Below are 23,111 nucleotides of genomic sequence, written 5' to 3'. Positions count from 1 at the left end.
TTTCTGCATGGTGAAATGGATCTTCAGACTGATGGAGAATGCGTTGTATACATATATATATATATATATATATATAACCTTTTAGAAAATGATTCTATATGGCACCAAAAAGTGTTCTACTGTCACAATGTCAAGCTTGTTTTCCTTACCATAGAACCCTTGAAGAACCATCTTTTTTAAGAGTGTAGCCTACATTATAAACAACGTTGCTTGAGAAAGTTTTGTGGAACGTGAGGAAATGTAACGTAATAAGAGCTTGTGACCTGCCTATATATGAGTTAGACCAATAAGAAGCAACAAACCCCTCCATGTGCTGTGTACGTAGAATTACAACCACATTTTATGGCACAGTGTGATCAACCCAGAAAAAGGATATGCTGGTCTTCTTAAATATAAAATATTCATTAAACACTACATACACTACTATGTGGACCCCTGATCATAACACCTACAAGAGCTTGTTGGACATCTCATTTCAAAGCCATGGGCATCAATACGTAGTTGGCTCCCCTTTGTGGCTATAACAGCCTTCGCTCTTCTGAGAAGGCTTTCCAACAGATTTTGGAATGTGTCTGTGGGAATTTGTGCCCATTCAGTCCATGGAGCATTTGTGAGGTCAGGCACTGATGTTGGACGAGAAGGCCTGGCTCGCAATCAATGTTCCAATTCATGCCAAAAGTTTTCAGTGGTGTAGATGTCAGGGCTCTATGCAGACCACTGGAGTTCCTCCACACTAAACTCATCGAACCATTCTTTATGGAGCTCGCCTGTGCACAGGAGCACAGTCGTACTGGAATGGGAAAGGGTCTTCCTCAAACAGATGCTACAAATATCTGTATCCTGTAGCATTAACATTACCCATCACTGGAGCTAAAGGGCCTAGCCAAAACCTTGAAAAACAGCCCCAAAACATTATCCCTCCTCCACCAAACTTTACTGCTGGCACCATGCGTTCCTGTAGGCAGCGTTGTCCTGGCGCCAAACCCAGATTCGTCCATCAGACTGCCAGAAAGTGAAGTGTGACTTATCACTCCAAAGAATATGTTTTCACTGCTCCAGAGTCCAGTGGCAGTGTGCTTTACACCACTTCAGCTTGGCATTGCATATAGAGACCTGGGGCTTGTGTGCAGCCGCTCGGCCATGGAAACCCATTTCATGAAAATCCCTACAAACAGTTCTTCTGCTTCCAGAGGCAGTCTGGAAATCAATAGTGCGTGATGCTACAGAGGATTTGAAGTGATTTTTATGCATTTCAGCACTTGGCGGCCCTGCTGTGTGAGTTTGCGTACTCTACTGCTTTGTGGCTGAACTGTTGTTGCCCCAGAGGCTTCAAATTCACAATAAAAGCTCTTACAGTTGACTGAGGCAGATCTAGTAGGGCAGAAATTCCACATCTTATGGCAGCTGAAAGGGGTTTCCACATATTTTTGGCCCTGAAGTGTACTTACAGTAGTACTACTACTAATTTTTATTATTAGTAGTAATAGTAGTAGTAGTAGTAGTAGTAGAAGTAATCGTGGATTGTTAATCAGAACAATTGTTTAAAAATACTGAGATGTGCACAAATAAGTGTTTATGTAGTCATGTAGTTAAGATTCATACTTGAAAAAAAGCAATTGGGACACTTTTCACTATTTTACCCATTTTTTCAACTGGCTCCTCTTGGAGCCTTGGAGAAGACTAACTGGTTGGTGACCCCCATGTAATGAATGTGTTTGGGACCCCTAAGATGTAGTCTATAAAAAGAAAAAAGAACCAAAACCGAACCAAATCAAGAAGTACCTAGAGGATCGCACTCCTAACTGTTCATGTGATAAATCTGCCTGTTGCTGATGACCACGTAACTGCCAACAAGCAACAGCTATGATTTGGTAACATGACAGTTTTCTAATTTTGTGTTAACCATATGAACGCACTATTCACCAAAATATCCCACCTAGCAAGATTGACATGGAAAAAGAACGAAAGAGAGAAAGACCTAAGGTGTCAATTTATTCCTTACAGCCGTGTCTCCTCTCAGCTTTAATTGAGAGGTGAGCGGGTGTCAGGCTGGTAGCAGCATGTCTGTCTCTCTTCACCTGCCATCCACATAAACCTTTATTTTTCTGCTCCAGGCAGCCACATAAATGCACTTGCAGCCAGACCCAGCTATCAGAACCACCTCCACAACTTAATGCACATTAGCTCAGCTTTTCTGGCTAACTTCTGGATAACTGCCTCATAAAGAAAAACATGTTATTCGCACCTGATAGGTAGTATTCCTCCTCGCAAAGGTAACACTGAGACTCATCACAGTTGACACAATGATCGTCACAGTGCATGCACATCATGGTGGTGTTATCTGCAAACGTTCTCTCAGGGCAGATTCTGTGGCAGCTTGACCCCAATCTGTAGGTAAAAAAAAAAAACATTACGTAACATGGAGAGAATGAAAGAACTGAACCTTATATTTCATAATTATAAGAGTTAGAACACAAAAGACTTACTGGTAATAATTCTCCAAACAGGACAAGCAGTGCTTCGGATTTACTGGCAAACAAAAGAGAAGAAATTAACTACAGATGGTTGAAGGGCCCAATGTCCTACACTTTTCTTGCATTTTATCCTTTTCCTCAAGGTCCACATGTAACATTTGTGATGTTTAATCTATTAAAAATGGTCATAATTAATTTTTATATGACCATTTTCCAACCTATATTCCTTAGAACTAAACAGGCTGTTTGGAAGAGTGGAAAATACAGTTTTCCATGATATGGGCCTTTTATAATTGTTATTACTATCTGGCTCTGGCCAAAATTTTAACTGGATGGAGGTCCCATGCAACAAAGATTCTACCTAATAAGCGACATAAGCAGCTGCTTAGAGCTCCCATGGCCACCAGCGGACCCCGTAACAACTGGATTATTACAGTATCGTTATGATGTCTAGGTGGCACAAGTGAAGGGGGGAAAAAAAAGCACCTGGTTATCATGTCTCAAAAAAAAGAACATACGCATCTGAAGAAAATGAGGAGATGAGGAGAAAAGGTTTAAAGATGAAGATATGTTTTGGGTTTTTTTTGTGTGTGTTACACTATGCCATTTGTGTTGGCGTGTTGTTGGACAACAAGAAGTGGTCAATCTGGGGTCTCCTCAGTGAAGCAGGCTCAACTTAGACAGGCTTTCTGACTAAGTTTCAAAAACTACACAACCTAACAGAGGCTAGAGTTTCTCTGTCAAAGCAGATTTAGATACTCAGGCTGTGAATAAAGTATGACGTTTATGATGAACAGCCAGTCAAGTGATACATGAGGAGGAGTCACCGCAGAAGGAAAAAGAAATCATACCACCTGACTATGTAATAAGTAAAGCATTTATAACAGTAGAATACCAACACTGTCCACACTGCCACCAGGATCAGATCAAACTAAGCTTAAAGTTAGCTGGATAAGAAAGAAGTACTGCGTAGTGAGAAAGACCACTGGATCCAGAATGCTGGGAAGGTTAACTGTAATTTAAACTGTAACTCTATTCAACAGCATCCATCAACAAAACAGCAATTACCCACTTGATAGTCATTGTGGTAGTCACTGTTATTAGTAAGCCTCTAATTTTACTATCAGCTAGCGAGTTGGGGGCCCCCAAAAGCCCAGAGCCAGCCCTGGTCCCGAGGACCATATTGAACACTTTCAGTGAAAAGCTGTTGTCAGCACACAGCTCCCTGTTGTCTTCTTCTCTCCATTTACCAACAGGGGGCAAGCTAACATTGTTCAACACTGGAGACCCCAGTGCTGATCCACTTACTCACTAGTTAATTCGCTCAGACAGTTTTGAAGCAACTTGGATAATTACAATGCCGCAGCCCTGAGGCAAATTGAGCAATCATTTCCCCATTTTAGGAGCTGGGCCGATACACAGTTAACCTAATTAAAGAGCGAATGCCAGGAAAAATGTATGCATGTAGATAAGTCAGCCTGCGCCACAACTTAAGCAAACAACTTAAAGTGACTGGTTAGAACCAAGAATTTCCACATAATTAAATCGTTATGATGGAAATAAAGTCATTCAGAGTGGTTTGACGTGAATTGCACCACTTTTTTATTTTAAATTTACTTTTTTAAATTTACCAAGTCAGAATAGTAAACAGTGGTGGTGACTGGAACCAGATGTCCACAGTGTGTAATGTTTCTAAAGGCTACCTTACAGAAAGTTGTTACATAAAATGGTTACAAATACTCTGATGCCTGAGATAGTTTTATGATTTATGATTTATGACAGTTTTGGCCTAAAGAATATTGTTGTTGACACATTCATGGTGGAGAGGTACACACAGGGCGTTTGTATGCAAAATAGTCCCCAAAGAAAACTTACTTTCCAGGTTTACTCTTCTAACCCTTAACAACATTACAACAAGCAAACAAAATATAGACGTGATGTGTAGATTCACTGGATGTACTGGATAGTAAATAAAATGGCTGTAGGCCTTGTGACCCCTGGTTCCTATCACCACCACTGTGAATAATAAAATAGGTTTCTCAACAATGGACCATTTCACATCAAACTACTTTGAATGTCTCCGTTTACATCTGAACAATTTAATTATGCAGAAATTTTGGAAAATCAGTGGTTTAACAGTTATAAATGGGTCATACCAGCTGCAATTAGCTTCCATTCACTGTTACATTGCATTGCTTTCTTGAAGCACTACTTGATATTCCATTATGTATGAAATTGAACAGTTTCTGTTTCAGGGTGCAGTCTGAGAACACTCAGATACAGCCAGAACCCATTTTGGGTGAAGAGGCCCCACTTTGAGGCTTTACATCAGTAATGACAAGCTTAAAATGATTTCTCCCCTCAGACCAAGGGGAGGGCCACAGAGAAGCTGGAGCAGCACTCCTTATCGCTCGCCCTCATCCTCATCTTTGATCTGATCCAGTCGGCCCGTGTCTGATTACGCACTTATCTCTTCAGCACCAGTGTGTATCTGGCGCTTTGATGATCCGCACGTGACATGGTGTGACATCTTTTCATCTTTTGCATCTTCCCTGCTCCAAATTTAAATGGATGAATGGAGCCCGTGAGAAACACAGGGAGATATGACCCCCATACTGCTAACCTGGCACACTCACTTAAGGGGGCATAGTGGAGATAACTCCTCCGGGTAGGAAAACAGCAGTGTGAGGCTGTGTGAGGTAAGTAAGAATGTCTACGAACGGCTAAAATGAGTCACGAGATAAACAAGAGCTGTTCCTGAGAAATGAAATGCGATTCCATAAAAGTGTTATTCCAAAAGAAAAGTCAAGTTTGCCCAGTCTCCCCTTCACCTCAGATGTACCCCATCAGCCAAGACATTGTTTGGTGTCTTAACTTTGCTTCTTTACTTTCCCCCCTTTGGCTATTACCCTAACATAACTAACTAATGCAAGCTTATGCACACCACTTATCATTGAGCAAACTGCATGTCTGAATCATTACAAACGGCTTCAAGTGAGCTTGAATAGACTTGCTTATGCGGTTTTTCATTTGAATAGATAAAAATGTGTCATAGTCTTAGAAACAACATAAGATTATTTGATATAACTTAACATCTGAAAGTGCTTGGAAGCAGTGTGATGATTTAGGCATGCACTTTCCTCAATGCTAACCGTTGTACATAAGCCTCAATTACCTTTTAGCTACATTAGCCTCATAGCTAGAGGTGAAAACTAAAAAAGTAAACTTCAGACACTTGGCTGATCAATAACATTCAAGATGGACAGAGGTGAACATTTTTGTGTCCCTTAAAGAAAATGACTGCCATTCTCATAATTCTTATAAATTTGTTGTCATTCCTGTAGTTGGCATCATGCCCATATTAGGAACTCTAAGCTGGTTTTCTCTATGGGAAACAGGAATGCTGCTTTGGCGCTATCGACCCTGTAGTAAACAAAGATGCTCTAAAGCTGGCATGTTTTGCTGTACAGACGCTTTTCCTCCAAACTTTACGAGGTTGCTAAGGAGCTGAAATATGACTATTGCTATCTGCAAGCTAACACTGCTGCACACTGACTTGACATCATTAGACTGACAACCTCAACAAAATACTTCACGCAAACTAGCAAGCTTTGTCAAATGTGGTAATTAAGTTAGTTAGTCAGTTGGTAAGTTAGTTAGTTGGTAAGTTAGTTAGTTAGTTGGTTAGTTAGGCAATATTTATTGTTATTGGGATAAAATATGCTTTACTAAGTGTATCGTACTCTGGTTCAAAGACATGCAGTCAGGTCGACTGGACATGCTAAATTGCCCCTAGGTGTGATTGTAAGTGTGAATGTATGTGTCTGTCTGCCTGTCTGTCTGCCCTGTGATGGACTGGCGACCTGTCCAGGGTGTTTCATGCCTTCTGCCCAATGACAGCTGGGATAGGCTCCAACTCCCCCCGCGACCAAGAAGCATTTAGCAGTTTAGATGTGTGTGCGTGTTTATGTGTGTGTGTGTGTGTGTGAGTGTATCGAGGATATCATCAGTACTTAAAAATACTCCCCTAAAAATATACAATATCGTTATTTATAGGGTATAGGTTTTTCTATTGGGAGGCGTCTGTCCCAAACCCTAACCTCTTAAATTTACACTCGTCAAAATAATACTTATGTTTTCATGTGTAAGAACATTTTGGTTTCTTTTAAGTGAAGTTAAAAGATTTAGATTTATCATGAGTTTAATTTTTAAATAAAAAAACCTTGAAACAAAAAAATGGTCTGTGTAACATTTATTCTTACTCAATATTATGATTTTTTATGTGTACAACTGTTCCAAACTGTGTTTGCTAGTCATGTACTGGCTGGGGGTTTTGAGGTCTGCTCACACAATAAGCCAAAATTGTCACCACTGAAACAGTCACTACCAAAACAATACCAAAAGTTTTGGTAGTTTGGTAAATGTTCAGATCAGTTAAAAGTCTGAAATGTGTTTTGGACTTTGAACCAGTTCAGTAGAATAATCCATATCAGCCTTGTAGTTAGTAGACTTACTTTAGCTTGCTTTTAGCATGTATGTAGCATTTTTCGACATTGTAATTCAGAGGATCTCGAGATACTTAGGAAAATGTACAAAGGATAATAAATATTGGGTTTGGAACATTTTGTTTACCACAGAGCATTGCAGAGACGGCAATGATTTTTCTCATAGAGAAAACCTGCTTAGACCTAAAATACTGTCTGCAGAATGACACCCGACTTCAGAGGTCTAGAGAAGGGGGTTCCTTTCTTTCCTTTCAGTCAACAACAGATCAGATCTGTCATGTGGTAGTGTAGAGCGACTTCTCAGAACTCAGAAAGGCTGGTGCTAAGAGTTTAAAGAGATGCACTAACACGCATTGAAGTATCGCATCTGTTGGTATAGGACTAAGTAGGTTTTGATGTCTTGACACAACATCAAAAAGAACACCCACCACTGAGGCACTTCTGACAACCTTCCTCACAGGGAACACAGTCATCATCATCCACGTCAGCCACTTCACCTGTACAGAGGACAGAATGTGGTTATTTCAATGCTAGATGCAGTGCAAAGGGGCATATTCACAGACTATAATGGCCTATAAAAAAGCACTATGAATAAACAGAATGTGTGTGCATAAGCACGTATTAGAGCGGATCATGTGTGAAGAAGTATGAGAGGAGGAGAAGGCGTGTGTGTGGAGAGCGTATAGTGGCGTGTGGAGCTAAGCCCTCGGGCCGTGGCAGAGGATCCGTTTATACATGTCTGTCACTAATGATAAGAATTTGTGTTCCAACGCTCTCCGTCTCCAACACTTAGGCTCACTCAGTATCTCAGTCAAGCTCTCCCTCATTCTCTCTAGGCTATCTCTCATTCTCAATGTGTAAAGGCGATTACATCAACAGCGCTGCATGTTATAACCAGCTAAAGAAAATCTCTACTTTAGATTTTCCTGATACACAGTGATGGAGAAAAGATGTGAAAGTGGAAGCGCTTCAAAACTCTCACTTTTAGCAAGTGAAATAGCTACTGTGTTTTTTTTTGTTGAATGTTCTTTTTTTGCTGACAACTTAATGATTATTCACACGAAAACAAAGTCATTGGGAGTGGTTTGATGTGAAATGTGCCGTTATATGAAAACTTGGAGACAGAACTGTCCACAACAGTAGTGATAGGAACCCGACATCCAAAGCCGCTCAAAGCTGCCTTACAGAAGGTTATTACATGAAGTGCTTATGAATGCGCTGCCTGATGCCTGAGACATTGTTTTATAGTACTTTTAAAAGGGCTTATATTCTACCTTTTATCTTCTATTTTATGTTTCCACCTGACGACAAGGTATGAGGTTTTGTGCACCAAAAACCGTCATAATTCATTTTTACACAACCATTTTCCAACCTCTCTAACTTAGAATTAAAAAGGCTGTATAAGTTACTGTGCCTTCAAGACTAATATATATAAATTACCTCTGTTCTGACTGGCTGTTCTATATTGTGCCTCACCCAGAAAGCAGTCGAGCCAAAAACACTCCTTATAACTTCAGAGTGAGCAGGCGGGGCTAAGCTGCTATATGTGTTATATGTGTTATATATGTGTGTGTGTAAAAATACAATCAAAACTGGCTGTTTTGAAGTTTTCATATATGGACTGTTTTGGCCCAAAACAAAAGATTCAAACAAAACTATATAAATACACAAACACACACATACATATATACACACACACATACATATATATATATATATATATATATATATATATATATATATATATATATACATAAACATGCTGTGCTGTGCTGTTTTTTCAGCAGGGATGCTTCATTGTAGAGAAACTTACCATATATATATATATATATATATATATATATATATATATATATATATATATATATATATATATATATATATATATATATGTATATATGCGCTGGTATGCTGGTCAACAAGCATGGCCGTGCTGGGGGGACCAGCTAAACCAGAACAAGACCAGTACAAACCTGTTTTTTTTCAGGTGACCAGCCATGCTGGTCTATGTAGGTTTTTACATCAAACCACTCTTAATGTCTTTATTTACATCTCAACCACTGAATTATGCAGAAAGTCCAAAACATAATGGAATTTCCTTTAACATTTTTAGAGAACAGACCAAACACCTTGCTTTTTCCTGATAAGACTGTCAGAGGGTGTGAAAGTGAAGGAGCGTGTCCCGAGCAAGGAAAACACACGAGTGAACTGACTTATTTTCAGCTGGAAATCGAAAGTGTTCAGGGGATTTCGGAAAAGCACATTTTGTGGCAGCCTAGTGCAAGAGCAACAGAACTTTCTGGAACTGACCCCCTCCACATTCCAGTTTGACACACGTCCCGTCTTTGGAGTAGAAATGGGCGGCGCACTGGAGGCAGTGACTGCCGCTGCTACAGACCGAGCAGTGTGGAGGACAATGCTCGCAGATGTTCTTGGAGGAAGGGTAGTGTCCCTCTGGACAGCTGTCTCGACACTCGTGGTCAAATAAGTAGCGCTCCACTCCAAACCTATCTGTCAAAACATAACACATAAATGAGAGCAGCAAAAAGAAACAGACAGGAGACAACGCTACCGCGAACCCCCACGGGGTCAAATATATAAAGGCACAACACAGCAAGGCTAGCACAGACTTAGCATTGCTAGCGTATTTCTCTTCTGTGCTTCTGTAGGTAACTGAACGCTAAGTTAGTACTTTTGAGTTTTTTTACTCATCAAGTCTAAGACTCAGTTATAACGTTATTTCCTTGTAGTGGTTCCTCTGAGGAGTGACGTTGGATTTCTGTGGCTAGCTAACCTAACGCTAGCTATCTTGCTATGTTTATTTGCTAGCTCAGGAGATGCTAACTTTAACTAACCTATGTGTCTCTGCACACGCACACGCACACACACACACACACACACACACACACATATATATAATTAATTCGGAGTAATTAATTCGTCCTCAACATAACTAGCTACCTAACGCTAGCGTGCTATGCATGCTAATTTTAAAAGGTTTCCCTATTAATAAACAGTGGTAAACAGCTCCGAAGCTAGCTAGCGTTAAATGTTTTATTGAATAGGAAGGTTAAGTCTGAATTTAAGTACACTTGAAAGATGACTGAGTAATGATGCAATTTTAAAGAGAACTAACGTTAAAGGTTCTTCTATTGTTTCAAGCTTCGTGACAACAACAGACAGTCATGCTAACATATAGAAACATTTTATGGTTCTGGTTCTGCTATGGACACGAAGCTTGTAACAACAGAAGAACCTTTAGTTCTCTTTACGAAAGAACCCTTAGAATTGTAGTTATGGCCCAAATCATTGTAAACTTTACAAATTCAAGTGTAGTTGGGAGGCATCCTCTAGTTTGGCGCAACAGAGTGTTCAAGAATACTTGATAAAGCCGCAAACAGTCTAAAATGTATTTGATATCATTTACTGATATGGTTGGTGATATGGTAAAATATATATCATCATGATACATGAAGACACAATACATGATATGCATTTGATAAGACAAAAGGTAGTGCCACATTTGAGAGTACTTCGGTTACACACACTGCACTACGCTAAATCCAGTTTGACAGCACTAATTATGCTCTTTTAGTTAAAAAAAAATGACAATAACAATAAAATGACAATGACAATAATGACCAGATTCGTCATATTGCCCATCCCTATTTAAGGTATGTTTGTAGTGGTATATTTAGTACAAGATGTCATTGGTTTAGTTCACTGCAGGGTGTATAGTTGGGTTACACAATATAAAAGGAACCATATACCCCTAATAATTAGTCAGTGCACAATTGCTGACACAGGTGCTAAATTGCATACATTATACATATATTGTATAATGTCCTTAGAAAAGATCTGCCAATAGAATGGGACGCTCTGGAGCAGCTGCACATGAGCGTGAGTCGGGGTGCCCAATCCTATTCCTGCTGATCTCCCACCCCAGAGAGTTCTGACTCTATTATTCAGATGCTTCTGAGGGCCTTATGAAAAAATCATGATTTCAAAGTAAGTTCAGAGCTTTTTTTAACCCCTAAAATCATTCATTTATACATAACAGATTAATATGATTCATACTAAACAGTCTTAGGCTGCCTGTATCAGGTGTGATAGATTAGGATTGGACCTAAACTCTGCAGGGTGGTTGATCTCCAGGACCAGGATTGAGTACCCCTGTTGTAAGGTCACCACACCCAATGCCAAACGTCAGCAAGAGGGGTAAAAAATCTCCCAGGCATTGAGCTGTGGAGAGGGAACATACTCCCTTTAAATATGCTTGATTTTGGAAGAAATGTTGGCCAAGCTGGTGTCTACAGACTTGTGGACACATTGTACTTTGGCACATTCTGATTCTACCTAGCAGTGACTTGAAATGTTACCTTTGTTGCAGCTGGTGCACTTGTCAGGACCCACGTCACTGCACTCATGGCATGTATGGTGGCAACGATGACACTGCCAATCCCTCTCAAACTTTCCAGAATTGCAGTTCCTTACACAGCGTCCATCGTCCATGACCCTGCAGGAGAGGGTGAAGTACGTAGTAGCTAATGTGAAGTGAAATCTGAATGATATTATATATTTTGGATCTTTGGCACCAAGTCAAATCTCTGTCTTGTTAACTCTATCCCTGTAAGGCAGGTACTAAAAGTTACTGTGTGGGTCCTCCTTTCGAGGTACTGTGTTACCTGGTGAACAAGCAGCTGAGGCAGTCGTCATTCTTTGGTCCTGTGCACTTGTGGCAGGTAATGTCACATGGTTTACAGTCCCCGTTTTCAGTCAAAAATTCACCTGGTAGAGTGATAGAGGAAACTATTTCATTTTCCTGCAAAAATTCACGCATTCACGCACCATAAAGTGTCAAGATGCATCGAGCTGAACATGAAGATTTAACTTTTTTTTTCAGATAGAAATTAGCAGGTCAGTTAACTCCAGCAGCTTCTCTCATTTGAGATAAGGGCAGTAAGTTAAATTACAGCGATTCTTTAATATTATAAGTGATTATAATAATATTCAAGGTTTGAACTTCAAAGTTTTTGGCCAAAATAAAATTCTCAGCCTATTTTCAAAGTTAAAAGGAAAAAAAAATCTGTACTGTGTAAATAGTTCCGCAAGTCACATTTGTGTATTCAGTGTATTTTTAGTGATTCTGAATCATACCAAAATAATCAAGGTGTAAACTGAGATTCCATGATACATTTGATCGTCTCCTAAAGAATCATAACTTCAAAGTAAGATCAGAGCTTTATATCCCTAAACTGATTCATTTATACATAACAGATTCATATTATTCATACATAATAGCCTTGGGCTGCCACCAGTTCATATTATGGTACTAAATACATTAAGCAAGTATCGTTCACTCACACAAGATAGAGAAAAAGTCGAGTGAAGATGAGACAGAAAAGGCTTACCTTTGTTTTACCTGTTCTCATGTTTAAAGGTTTGGAAAGGGGCCCTGGGAATATGCCAAACTGATTCATGTCTCAGGTTCTAGACAGTGCCGTGCACATTTCGGATGCTCGGATCAAAATACTGTCAGTGCCCTCGAGAGCCCCACCATAATTAAACCCCATTCACCACAGAACAATTAAGTCAGTCGGCACTTTCAGGTTGGCTCTATTATACACATATTTTCGGAACTATTTTCCATTCCACTTGTTGAAATGCTGTTTACATTAATCCATCTAGTCGCTTTCACTTAAGATTTCAGCTTAAGAGCCGAGGACAGAAAGCATCAAGTCTTAATTATATTAATTGCTTTGCCTTACAAGTCTTAATTGTCTGAAATAGATTAAAAGTGAAAGGGCAAAGTCAAAGGAGCACTCTTGGCAAAATGAAAAATGTTTGGTAAAACATGCCTACTTGCCTCCTACAGTGGTGCCATAGTAGTTAAAGTCAAGGACCACCCCCCCTCTCTGATTATGTATATTATAGGTGGGAGGAACTCTTGAAAAACTACAAAGTTTGAAAAGCAATGAAGGGTGCAATGCTGTGCTGCAGAATGTTACATAACACAAAAACATATTGCAAGTTTTGTGCCAGAATACCCCTTTAATGCATCATCAGCTTTAAGTATTATGTTATTATAAATAGCTTTAACTCTACATCCTTATGCATCAAAAGAAACAATTCAGTATGGTCATTTTTAGATATTTTTAAATAAAAAGCTCAGTACATACAGAGTATTCTACAAAGTAATGTTAAAATGCTTCCTTAGTATATAAATAGAACTATCAAAATGCCAGTGCCCTGGTTCCCTGAAGGAAAAACACATAGCATAACCTCTGACCACAAGCTGAGGGACATATTTTGTGGGCAGCTGAGAGTTTTCCCATAAAGAGAGTGGGAGGTCTATAGCCTGGTGACCTTCCTTCTGACCCTAGGGTTCACGGTCTGATACACCCTATTGAATTCTGATGCCCCTAAATAGAATGCCCACAAATGACCCCACATGACCCCACCTAGCTCTACACGACCCTAATTAACCTGCCAGTCACTGAGAATGTGAAAACATAGGCCAAAGCCAATGTCATAGGTCATTCCCAGAAGCTGTTTAGAAATCATTTAACATTCTTCAGGAGGTGCTTATATTAATAAGTAGGTTCCTTGAGTACATAAGATTTTTTTCCCCTAAAAAATCCTACAAAAATTTCCATCTTTCATAAATGTCTTTTAAAAGTTTAAGAGCCCAGAAAATAATAGTGTGGTGGGGGTGCAGGTTTGCACAATACACAGTAAAAAGACTTTTGCCAGCTGTGACCAGTAGAAACAAGGGAGAGGTTATCAGCTGGACATTAACCAAGTATTTCTTCAACACCCCAACACTGAGCAAGACTGCTGTGAGAAAAGCTCTCGCCACAGATGCAATTGTGTAATCACAAGAATATGAGACACTAGGTCCTGAGGAATAAAAATGAAAAACTGACCAAGAGGAAAAAGAAAGATGTTTGGAGCACTGAGGCACATCTAAATTGGTTGGCTAAGCTATTGATGTTATGAAGTTCAAACTGCAAATAAAGTTATATAAACTTGCACTTGTTTTGATAGTTTTCCAACCAAAATAAAAGCAGTCAAGTAAACTTCACAATAAGAACAAAAATATATTGTTCTCAATAACAGCATATTTGCTGTCCATTGTAATTCCACTATATTATACTTGCAGATATTCAAATACTTTTTGGGTAACATTGACATTTAACGTTCTAACCAGACTCTAACCTCCTTTAACCTCATATTTCAGATGATTTTACCATGCAAAACGTACCTGACAATATAGAGGAAAAACATTTTTTTAACATGATGTGGACCTCAAATATTCAAACAATTTCCTTTTAGGAGGAAACAGCCACAGATCAAAACAAGCAGCTGTGAAAATACTCTCTCTCTTTTAAACTCATTGTCACTATCTAGAAGGGCTTGTGTTGTCCCCAACACATATGACTTGGGATTCTCTTGGTCAAGCAGTGAATTGTTCCCCTCAAAACAAAGCCCTTTTGTGAGGAAAAAACAAGAGAGCAAATACATTCCAGCTCCACAACCTGACTGGAACAATTGGAACTCAGGACGAGACAAAAATTCACAGCCAGAGTTTTGCCAGAAGACCCCGAACAGTCCTACTAACAACCTTTTTCATCTAATTTTGTAAGATCTGCCTGTCTGCATCAATTGAGCTTTGTCTTTGTATGGTACTTCTTCCCAAACGATATAACTTCTTGTACCAGTGTACGCTGAGCTGGTTAAATCAGTCATATTTACTTTGCAGACATCATTTAAATGACCATAGCAGTCAATTAACAAAAATAAATAAATAAAAAGGGCCAAATCATCATTTAATTTGCACTCTCAGAGGAGTCCTGTTTTTATTTTAAAATTCATTAATAAAAAGATCAGTAAACTGTTCTGTCCAGTTCTCTCTATGAAACAAAACGTTTTTTCTCAGGGCCCTTACTACAACAAATTCTTATCTATGTCGTGGCAGGTGGCTAAAAACAGAAATATAAAATTTAATTAAAAAAACAAAAACAAAAAAATCATGTTTTATCCTACCACATCAAACAAAACTGGGCTCAGGAACATTTTTAGGTTAATAGTGATCAAAATACATATGTACATTTAAAAAAAAAAATCATTGCCAGAACAGAATAAGTGTAAAACATTTATATAATCCTATATAACATTAGTTATGTAACATTGCATGTACTGTACTTGCAGACAATTTATGATCATAACGTTTTCTCACGTCATGAATACATAATTAAAATGAAGTGGCGGAACAGACCCGCACAACAAGACTCATCTGAACTGTAACCATTTATAAATCATTTTTATAAATAAAAGGTTATGTCATCTCAAACCACATGGCCTAAAATGAAAATAAATCAATTATTCATAAATAAAAGACATAAAAATCTTCTTACTTTAAGCACAAGTGGATTGGTCAAATATGTTTTATAGGGATGCAAAACGCTAGCCCGTTTCGCCTAGTACCATTAGTAAACAAACATTTTCTCAGTGTTACTCTGAATCCCATGATGTATGTATACAGTTATGGTTTTCCAGATTTCCACCATTTTGGATTAAAAATATTCCTACGAATTCACAGATAAGTGGTGGACCCTGTCACAGTGGATCCATCGCCAGGGGTTCAAAATTGCCCCCACCCCCCAAAAAAAAAACAAAAACAAAAACACAAATCCCATTATATCTGTAACAATCCCATAATATCGATAGCACCAGTTGTTTCTGAAATAAACATCTTTTTTTAAAGAGTATATGAGAATTGATTATGCATTATACTCCATAATAAACTACTTCTAAAACCAAGTGTGAATAATGGACTATGCTGCATGGCCATCTGAAGTCCTATAGACCAAAAAAAACCCCTCATTTAAAATGTCATTTTCAAAATAACTCACTGATGCGTGAACGGTCACAAGAAGGCGACAAAGGCTGAAATCACGGATGAAAGGATAAAGTTTGATTGAAGGCTAAACAGACAGTGCAGTGCATAGCACACACATAAAACCATTATAACGCTTCACTGGGTGCCATTAGGCCTTGCGTGGCAAGCCATTTCCACATTTAATCCTTTCTCTCAAGCCATCCATCACAAACCACCTGGACACACAGTGTCACTGCAATGAATTCCACAATATAAAATTGTCTACTGCAGAGTAGCTTTGAAAAACTATAGATAATAGAGAATATGTGCGTTAATCAATTACTCTGAAGGCGTATCAAGGATGCCCAGTAGTGACAAAATAAAAGAGGAGGGGGAAGACAAATCGCATGCCATAAATGATTAACTGCTCATCACTTACTTTGAGGAAAACTGCTGGTTTTCAAATGTTTTTTGAACCCTGTTATGTATTAAAAACAAGTCCTGTTTCATACATAGTGTGTGCTGATAGTTAAAGACGCACAGGGGAAAACAAACAAACAAACACATGCACAGACAGACATTTAAGAGAGCCTGAGGTGATGAATTTCTAAACAGTAAGAGATCCCAAGTCAAAAACTGACCACTTATCAGCAATAACAATGACATTAACGGCAGAAATTAGGCCACTTTGAACGCAAGGCCAGTTCTTTGTTGTACTGCAGTGAAAAAAAATGCTGTTTATGGATAAAACTATGGCATGATTGACTCTACTGTTAAGTGTAGGCCTTCCCTTTGCTCATAGAGGTGTAGCTGAAGCTGAAAACAGTTAAGGGCTTCAGTGATGGTTTCAGATTTATCTATAAAAATCCGCAAAACTGGGCATTAGCCATCATACTTTTAAACTGAAGACAAAAACAAAGAAACATCACTTCTTCAGTGTGCCTCTCTGACTTTATCTCTGGACCCAAAACAAAAAAGGTACAAAAATTTGGCATCCATGCTTTGGTCACAAAATACTGACATGTATGATTTGTTGTTTATTATTGATCCCAGTCACAACACCCTGACAGTTTCTTCCAAAAAACATGCACACACGCACGCACACACATGCTCTCACTCGCACACACAGGTAAAGGTAGGTTTGTTGTAGTTCTGGCACCGAGAAACCTCTCAGCATTGTCCCGTATTAGAGGTTCTCGATTGGAAATATAAATTAGCGGAATGTGAGTGGCAGATGGGGCCGGAATGGTTCCTTTAGCCCTTTAGAGAACACGTTCTACAGCACAGCTGTTGCAGAACCTTCCTCTGGCATAGATTGTTTTTTTTCACCAGCACACAGAAACTTCCCTCAGCCCATGATTCTTCATTTGCTTTCCACAGAGCAGGAAGAGGAGAGAGAAGAGGGAAAAGCATGGCAGATGATTTGGGCCATAAAACAGGAAATGATGCAGATCAGGTGATCAGGTCAGGTGAGACAGGTTTTAAATCCGGTAGATTGGTTGGAGGAGGTCCATGTGTGATTTGGAATCCGTCATGAAAAGAGTCATGAAGAAAGATCATAGGGAGGAAAAGGAGAACAAATATTTAGAAAGTGATCAGCAATCAATATTTCTGGGCATTATTTTTACAGTGGTGGAGTTTGGTTGTTGCTATTGCCATTATTACACACTTTGTGTAATTAAGAAAAACTTCCTATACAATTACTGGTATCCTCCACTGTAAAAGTAAGCCTTTTTATCAATTAGAAATTCTCAAAGTACGCTTGGGTGACATTTGCAAAAAATTTTAGGAACCTTGATTAGGGATGTGCACAGGTACTCGGGTATTCTTTTCAACCATCCAAGATGCCAGTATTTAGATACTGATATCCCGGTTTTGTACAGAAAATAAGTAGGCTAACAATTAGGTGAAATTTATTCATCAAGAGGACTGTAAAACGTGACCGTGTTTTAGTAAGCATGTATATTATACTACACTATGTTACTCTGAAGCACATGTGCCTGTAGCGTGAATGTGCTGCCAAGAACGCATTGCTAAGAATATGAAGCTGCATCACTGACCAGGCTAACTATTCTAGCAGATGTTAGCTAGGTCCAAAAACATGTTGGTGCATCATCTACCAAAAAAAAAATGAAGTCCTTATCAGCATCAGCATCCTGCATTTAGGGGGGTTTACAGTAGAAGTCTGCTTAGTAGAGGTCTCACCACAATAGCTTGTGGCGTGAAGCTAATTTTCAGTGTCCTGCAAATGAATAAATAGCCAAAATAAAATGATAATTACTTTATAATTGGTATATATAAATAATACCAAGAGCAAAAACTAACAGCAAAAGAATAACCTTATTCTAAATAGACATTAAAATGATGTGAGTCATGTTAATTGCTTTCTTGTAGGCTACAGGAACACCAGAGCCTTCAGGCAGTCACGCGGCCACAGCGGAAAGTACTCTTAAGAAAAGTGTGTGTGCAAAAAATATAGCACAGAAAAAACAGCAATATGCATCTCTCGTTTCGAAAACAGAAAAAAAGCCTCAGCCTGCAAAAAAAACGTGAACCCCTTTATACCGGTTTGATCGAATGTTAGCATTAGCTCATTAGCTTATCTGAAGAGGCTTTTTTCAATGATTTTTCCTTCTCTGCGATTTACCAAACATCCATTCAGATGGACACTCAAATGTCAAGATTAGTCAGAATGCACATCCCTAACCTCAAGGTAAATTTAAGAATGTTCATCTTTTTCCACCACAAGTAAACTTTGAGATAGATTTGTGAAAAAACATTTGTATGCTGGACAAATTAGTTGACAAGGTATAGCAATGCTGAAGAATCTCAAGGACTGTCATTTAATTTCTCGCAGAAAAGTAAATGAAAAGCTGTGCATCCGCTATTTAACAGGCAGTGCTAATGGCAAAGCAATAGTAATACAAAAGGTGACGAAGGGCCATCTGTCTTTTCAACACTTCTGTGAAACCTAAAACAATGGTTTTATGCCTCAGGCAGAAGCTCTGTGACGAAAGAAATAAAAAGCAGGAGGAAACGATTAACAGACAGGAGGGCTGAAAGTCTGGAGGAAAGAAAGCAGGCAAATATATAGTACTCACCATCTTTGCAGATTGTGCTGACGACACACACGCCATTTTCTAAGTTGTAGCCGTTCACACAGGTGCTGCAGTTCCTCTCCCCTGGGCCTGTGCATGTGTAGCAGGTATGGTCACACCTGGGGGAGGACCCAGAACAAAGCACTCAGACTTCAGAGGAATTAGCACACCTTTAATTACCGAATGCAGTCTTTGCTGAAGGCAAAGTTAAATGTGGCGCAGTACTGACTTGCGGCAGAACTTCTGGACCTCCCCGTATTCTATCTGCTCTGCCATGTAGTATCCCGCACTGCAGGTGGGCACACACCGCCACTCCTCCAGATAGTATCCCTCTGCACATTTAGTGCATGCCTCCATACCAGTACCTGAGTAAAAGACACATGCTTAAAACTATCAAGCAAGCAGACATTCACCTCTGATACAAATTATATGCTATTTTCATGCACCCCACGAAACAAAATGTGGTTTAAAGGGGCATTCTGTGCTAAAATATGTTATTTGATATGTAGTATTCTGTAGCACATTATTATCCCTAAGCCTTAGTTTTCATGTTTTTGTTCATAAGTGTTCTTTCACTACAGTACAAAGCACACATTCAAATTCATCAAAGAATTGGGAATCCCTGTGGCCCCTGTGGTGTCAACCCATCTTGACTGTTAACTATAGCCTAATAAATACAACGAAGTTAACATTAGTGCAAGTATAACCCCAGTCAATGAATAAAATGGTAAGGAGAAAAAAACAAAAAAAAACAAAACACAGGGATTCTCTTTATACAGCACAAAATGGACTCCAGAGACAAGTTTTCAAGTTTTTACCCTTTCAGCCAGAAGACAGGAGGCAGCTAGCAGGCTGACTTTAGGATCTGAGGGGTAATTTCTGTCGTTTGAGGCAGAAGAAGCTGAACTTTTTCAAAAGGTTCTCTCATTATCAAGATACATAATCTGAAAGGTTTTTGTTAGTCTATAAACGGGATAATCTCATTTAGGGGACTGTAGCACTACACTATGTATTAAATTTCTTATTTTGGCAAGAGAATCCCTTTAAAGGCATAAAATTTGAGACTCAAAAACTGAAGAAAAAGAAAACAATTCTCTAAACAAAATTATACCAAACTACAGTAACGACAATTCATGTACGACCTTACACTGAATCTATATTATTGCACAAGTTACACAACACTGTTCCTTTTGGCACAGAGACAGTGTGCCAATACGCAGGCAGACTAGGCAAATTCATGGATGGCTCCTGCATACAAAATGGATTAAAATGTTTAGAACAGATTCTCTTGCAGAAAATATTGAGATAAAGTGGAGGAAACAAAAACTAAAACAGCTTAAAAACAAAACAGGTCCTTTACTGGAAATGAGAACCCTTATAACAAAAGCCTGCCAAAACATGTAAATCTTTTGTGCATACAGGAAAAAAATAAATAAATGGAGGTACCTGCGCAGGTAGCACAAGCAGGATGGCACTGCTCACACAAACGTTTGTGCCCATTATAGTATGTGCCCGGCTCACACGTCAACTGGCATTTGTTCCCCTGTAGACTAGCAGGGAGAGAGATAAAGAGGGATACAATCAGAATTACAAAAAAAAAAAAAACAAAAAACAGCATTTAAAGCTCAAAAAAAATTCCTGCATTTAAGCTGACATTGGCAGCACAAAGCATTTGTTGTAAATCAATCACTTTTTAAAACATTTTAAGGAATAACAGCCTGTTAAAGCTTTCCTACAACAGCAGTGAACCGCATACTTTGACTAATGATATTGACTTCCTTCAGAAATTTAAGTAGACTCCTATTACCATTTTGTTAGTTCAATGGCCTTAAGTTACACTTTAAAAAAAAAAAGAGAGGGCAGAAAATGTAGTATGAGCTAAATTTCAGTCCTGTCAGCCATCTTTCATACCTGCAGTAGTCTAAACAAGTCTGAAAAGCTTAAACAAAGTACGGATTAAAGTCCAAATGTGCGGGTGAACAACCTTTACGGCCAATCCAGAGAAGTCACTCCTGGAACATATTTTAAAATCGCTCACAGAACACAGCTGCTCCGCATTAGGAGGTTCTCTCTGCACCATAACCCGTTTTTCTTCCCTTCTTTCTTTTTCCACCTCCTTCACTCGAGCGTCTTCTAACGCTATCACAGAGTGCACCAGGGAACTGTGAAGTGGGATTACTCTCTAGAGAATGCAGTGTTTCGCCACACATTTGAACCTCAGAAACTGGACAACATTTCCATGGACGTTCATTCATTTCCATAGACGTTTCCATGCTAACAATACAGAGTTCTCGAGTTACAACATTCTAATGATATAAGGATACAGTGGAAGCCAACAAGGCTGTTCCAACTACATTTCAGGCCAAATCTTGGCTAGAGTTTTGACACACTGGCAGGAATAGTGTAGATACCAGACCACAGAAACGTGCTCTGATATGTGGAACAGGCTGCATGGAAGAAGAATTACCTGAGCCCCGGCCTGCATTCCGTGCAGATATTCGCGGAGGTGCATTTCTTGCAGTTCTCGCTGCATTTCTGGCACCTGCTGGAGCCTGCGACAGAAACGGTGTAAAACCTCAAGCACAATGTAATTATCCCATTGAGCTCATTAAAACTCTTCAGATGATGGGTGCGTTTGTAGTACTGTGGTTAAAAGTCTGGGGTTTTGAGAGGAAGGAAATAAAAGTGGATAAAACATTCTCTTCGTAAAAAAGAAGAAATAATGCTTGTTGCTGTACTGGTGGTAGATGGAAAGTGGAAAACACACGTGCGTCAATCCGAGGGTGCCTATTTAACTATGTCTATGTTTTGTAATAGTAGAACAGATTCTAGTCAGTTATAATAATATTTAAGCATGTGCTGCATTTTCTCATTGGCTAAAATAAAAATCACTGGGCTACTTCCAAATGGTTTAAAACCTGTGTATTCAGTGTATTTCTTTAATTATTCATAATCTTACTAAAATAATAGTGGTGAGATTTCATGATGCTACATCTTCAATCAAATCTAAATACTGAGGCCAGAGATTTATACTCTAATGACTTACAGCACCTGGTATTCCCAGGTGGTCTTCCATCTAAGTACTAACCAGACCGAATCCTGTTTAGCTTCCGAGACCAGACGAGATCAGGCGTTCTCAGAGTGGTATGGCCGTAAGCCTACCCCCCATGACTTACCATGGTCTACGTAGGAGCCTTCAGGGCAGGCATAGACGCACATGCCGGCTCCCTCTCTGAGGTAGAGTCCAGGCCGGCAGGAAGTACACTGATCGCTGCGACTGCCAACGCAGGACTCACATAGAGGCGAACACTTTTTACAACGTCTCTTATCGTCTCGGAAAAAGCCAGACGGACACTCGGGCACACACATCCTGAAGGGGCGAGAGGCAAGGATGGAAAGAGAGGCAGAGGAAGGGGGAGCCGTCTGAGACAGACAACACAACAGCTGACAGCCATGAGGAAAATCTTTCTCCAAGAAACAAAGGCAAAAGTCACAGGCTGAAAAACTCATTAGCTGCAGATGTGTGCCTCAAGTGTAACTGTGTGTATATGCGCCCATGTAAAAGAGAAAACCGAATCAATCACTAACATACTGTTGTCAGCATGTGCCATGTTGTTTTTCTAGAAGCTAACTGATCTTGGCACATTTTCTCAATTCAGACAGATTCAGATTTTGACCCACATCATCCACACCTATCCAGATATTTCTGACAACTTACTTTGGCCTCCCCTCTACATGGAAACGCTATTTTAGATTGCTGAAAACTGAGATTTTTGCCATCACCAGAATAGACTTTTTTTCTTTTTTTTTTTACCTTTTTAAATGCTGTTGGGTAGACTGGCAAAACACAGCTTTTTTAAATTGCTGACATCAGGCTATTAACTTGTGGATGGTTGTTTTTTTTTATTAATTCAGTCTGAAATATTCTGACAGCTGGGCTGTTTGTGTGCTCAGCATGTTGGTGGTTGATAACGTTTACAACTGAATTTAGCTTTATACTGTGGTGTCAAGGCTTCAGAATCAAGGCACATATCTTTAGAATAATTATTTAGAACCAAATGATTTAAAAAAACAAAAAACAAAAACAAAAAAAAACAATTCAACTGGAATTAGAAAAAAGTCAGGTCAGACTCTCCTCTGCCTCATCAGGACT

General features: G+C 39.2%; 1 protein-coding gene and 1 pseudogene across 1 annotated transcript in view; both read right to left on the bottom strand.

Moving 5' to 3' along the window:
- LOC118813329 (proprotein convertase subtilisin/kexin type 5-like) overlaps positions 1–23,111 on the bottom strand; it is a gene marked incomplete at its 3' end in the record, with an annotated part of 69,344 nt that overhangs the window by 19,209 nt on the left and 27,024 nt on the right. Inside the window, 11 exon segments of the mRNA XM_036578597.1 lie at positions 2,246–2,388; positions 2,487–2,529; positions 7,408–7,476; positions 9,290–9,490; positions 11,359–11,495; positions 11,665–11,767; positions 18,962–19,077; positions 19,188–19,323; positions 20,405–20,508; positions 21,426–21,510; positions 22,135–22,328. Coding sequence (XP_036434490.1) covers positions 2,246–2,388; positions 2,487–2,529; positions 7,408–7,476; positions 9,290–9,490; positions 11,359–11,495; positions 11,665–11,767; positions 18,962–19,077; positions 19,188–19,323; positions 20,405–20,508; positions 21,426–21,510; positions 22,135–22,328 — 1,331 coding nt within the window.
- On the bottom strand, positions 21,998–22,116 carry LOC118814143 (annotated as a pseudogene).

Source organism: Colossoma macropomum, unplaced genomic scaffold (genome assembly GCF_904425465.1).
Source record: "Colossoma macropomum unplaced genomic scaffold, Colossoma_macropomum, whole genome shotgun sequence".
Lineage (NCBI taxonomy): Eukaryota > Metazoa > Chordata > Actinopteri > Characiformes > Serrasalmidae > Colossoma > Colossoma macropomum.
This window is presented reverse-complemented; position numbering and strand designations above follow the sequence as displayed.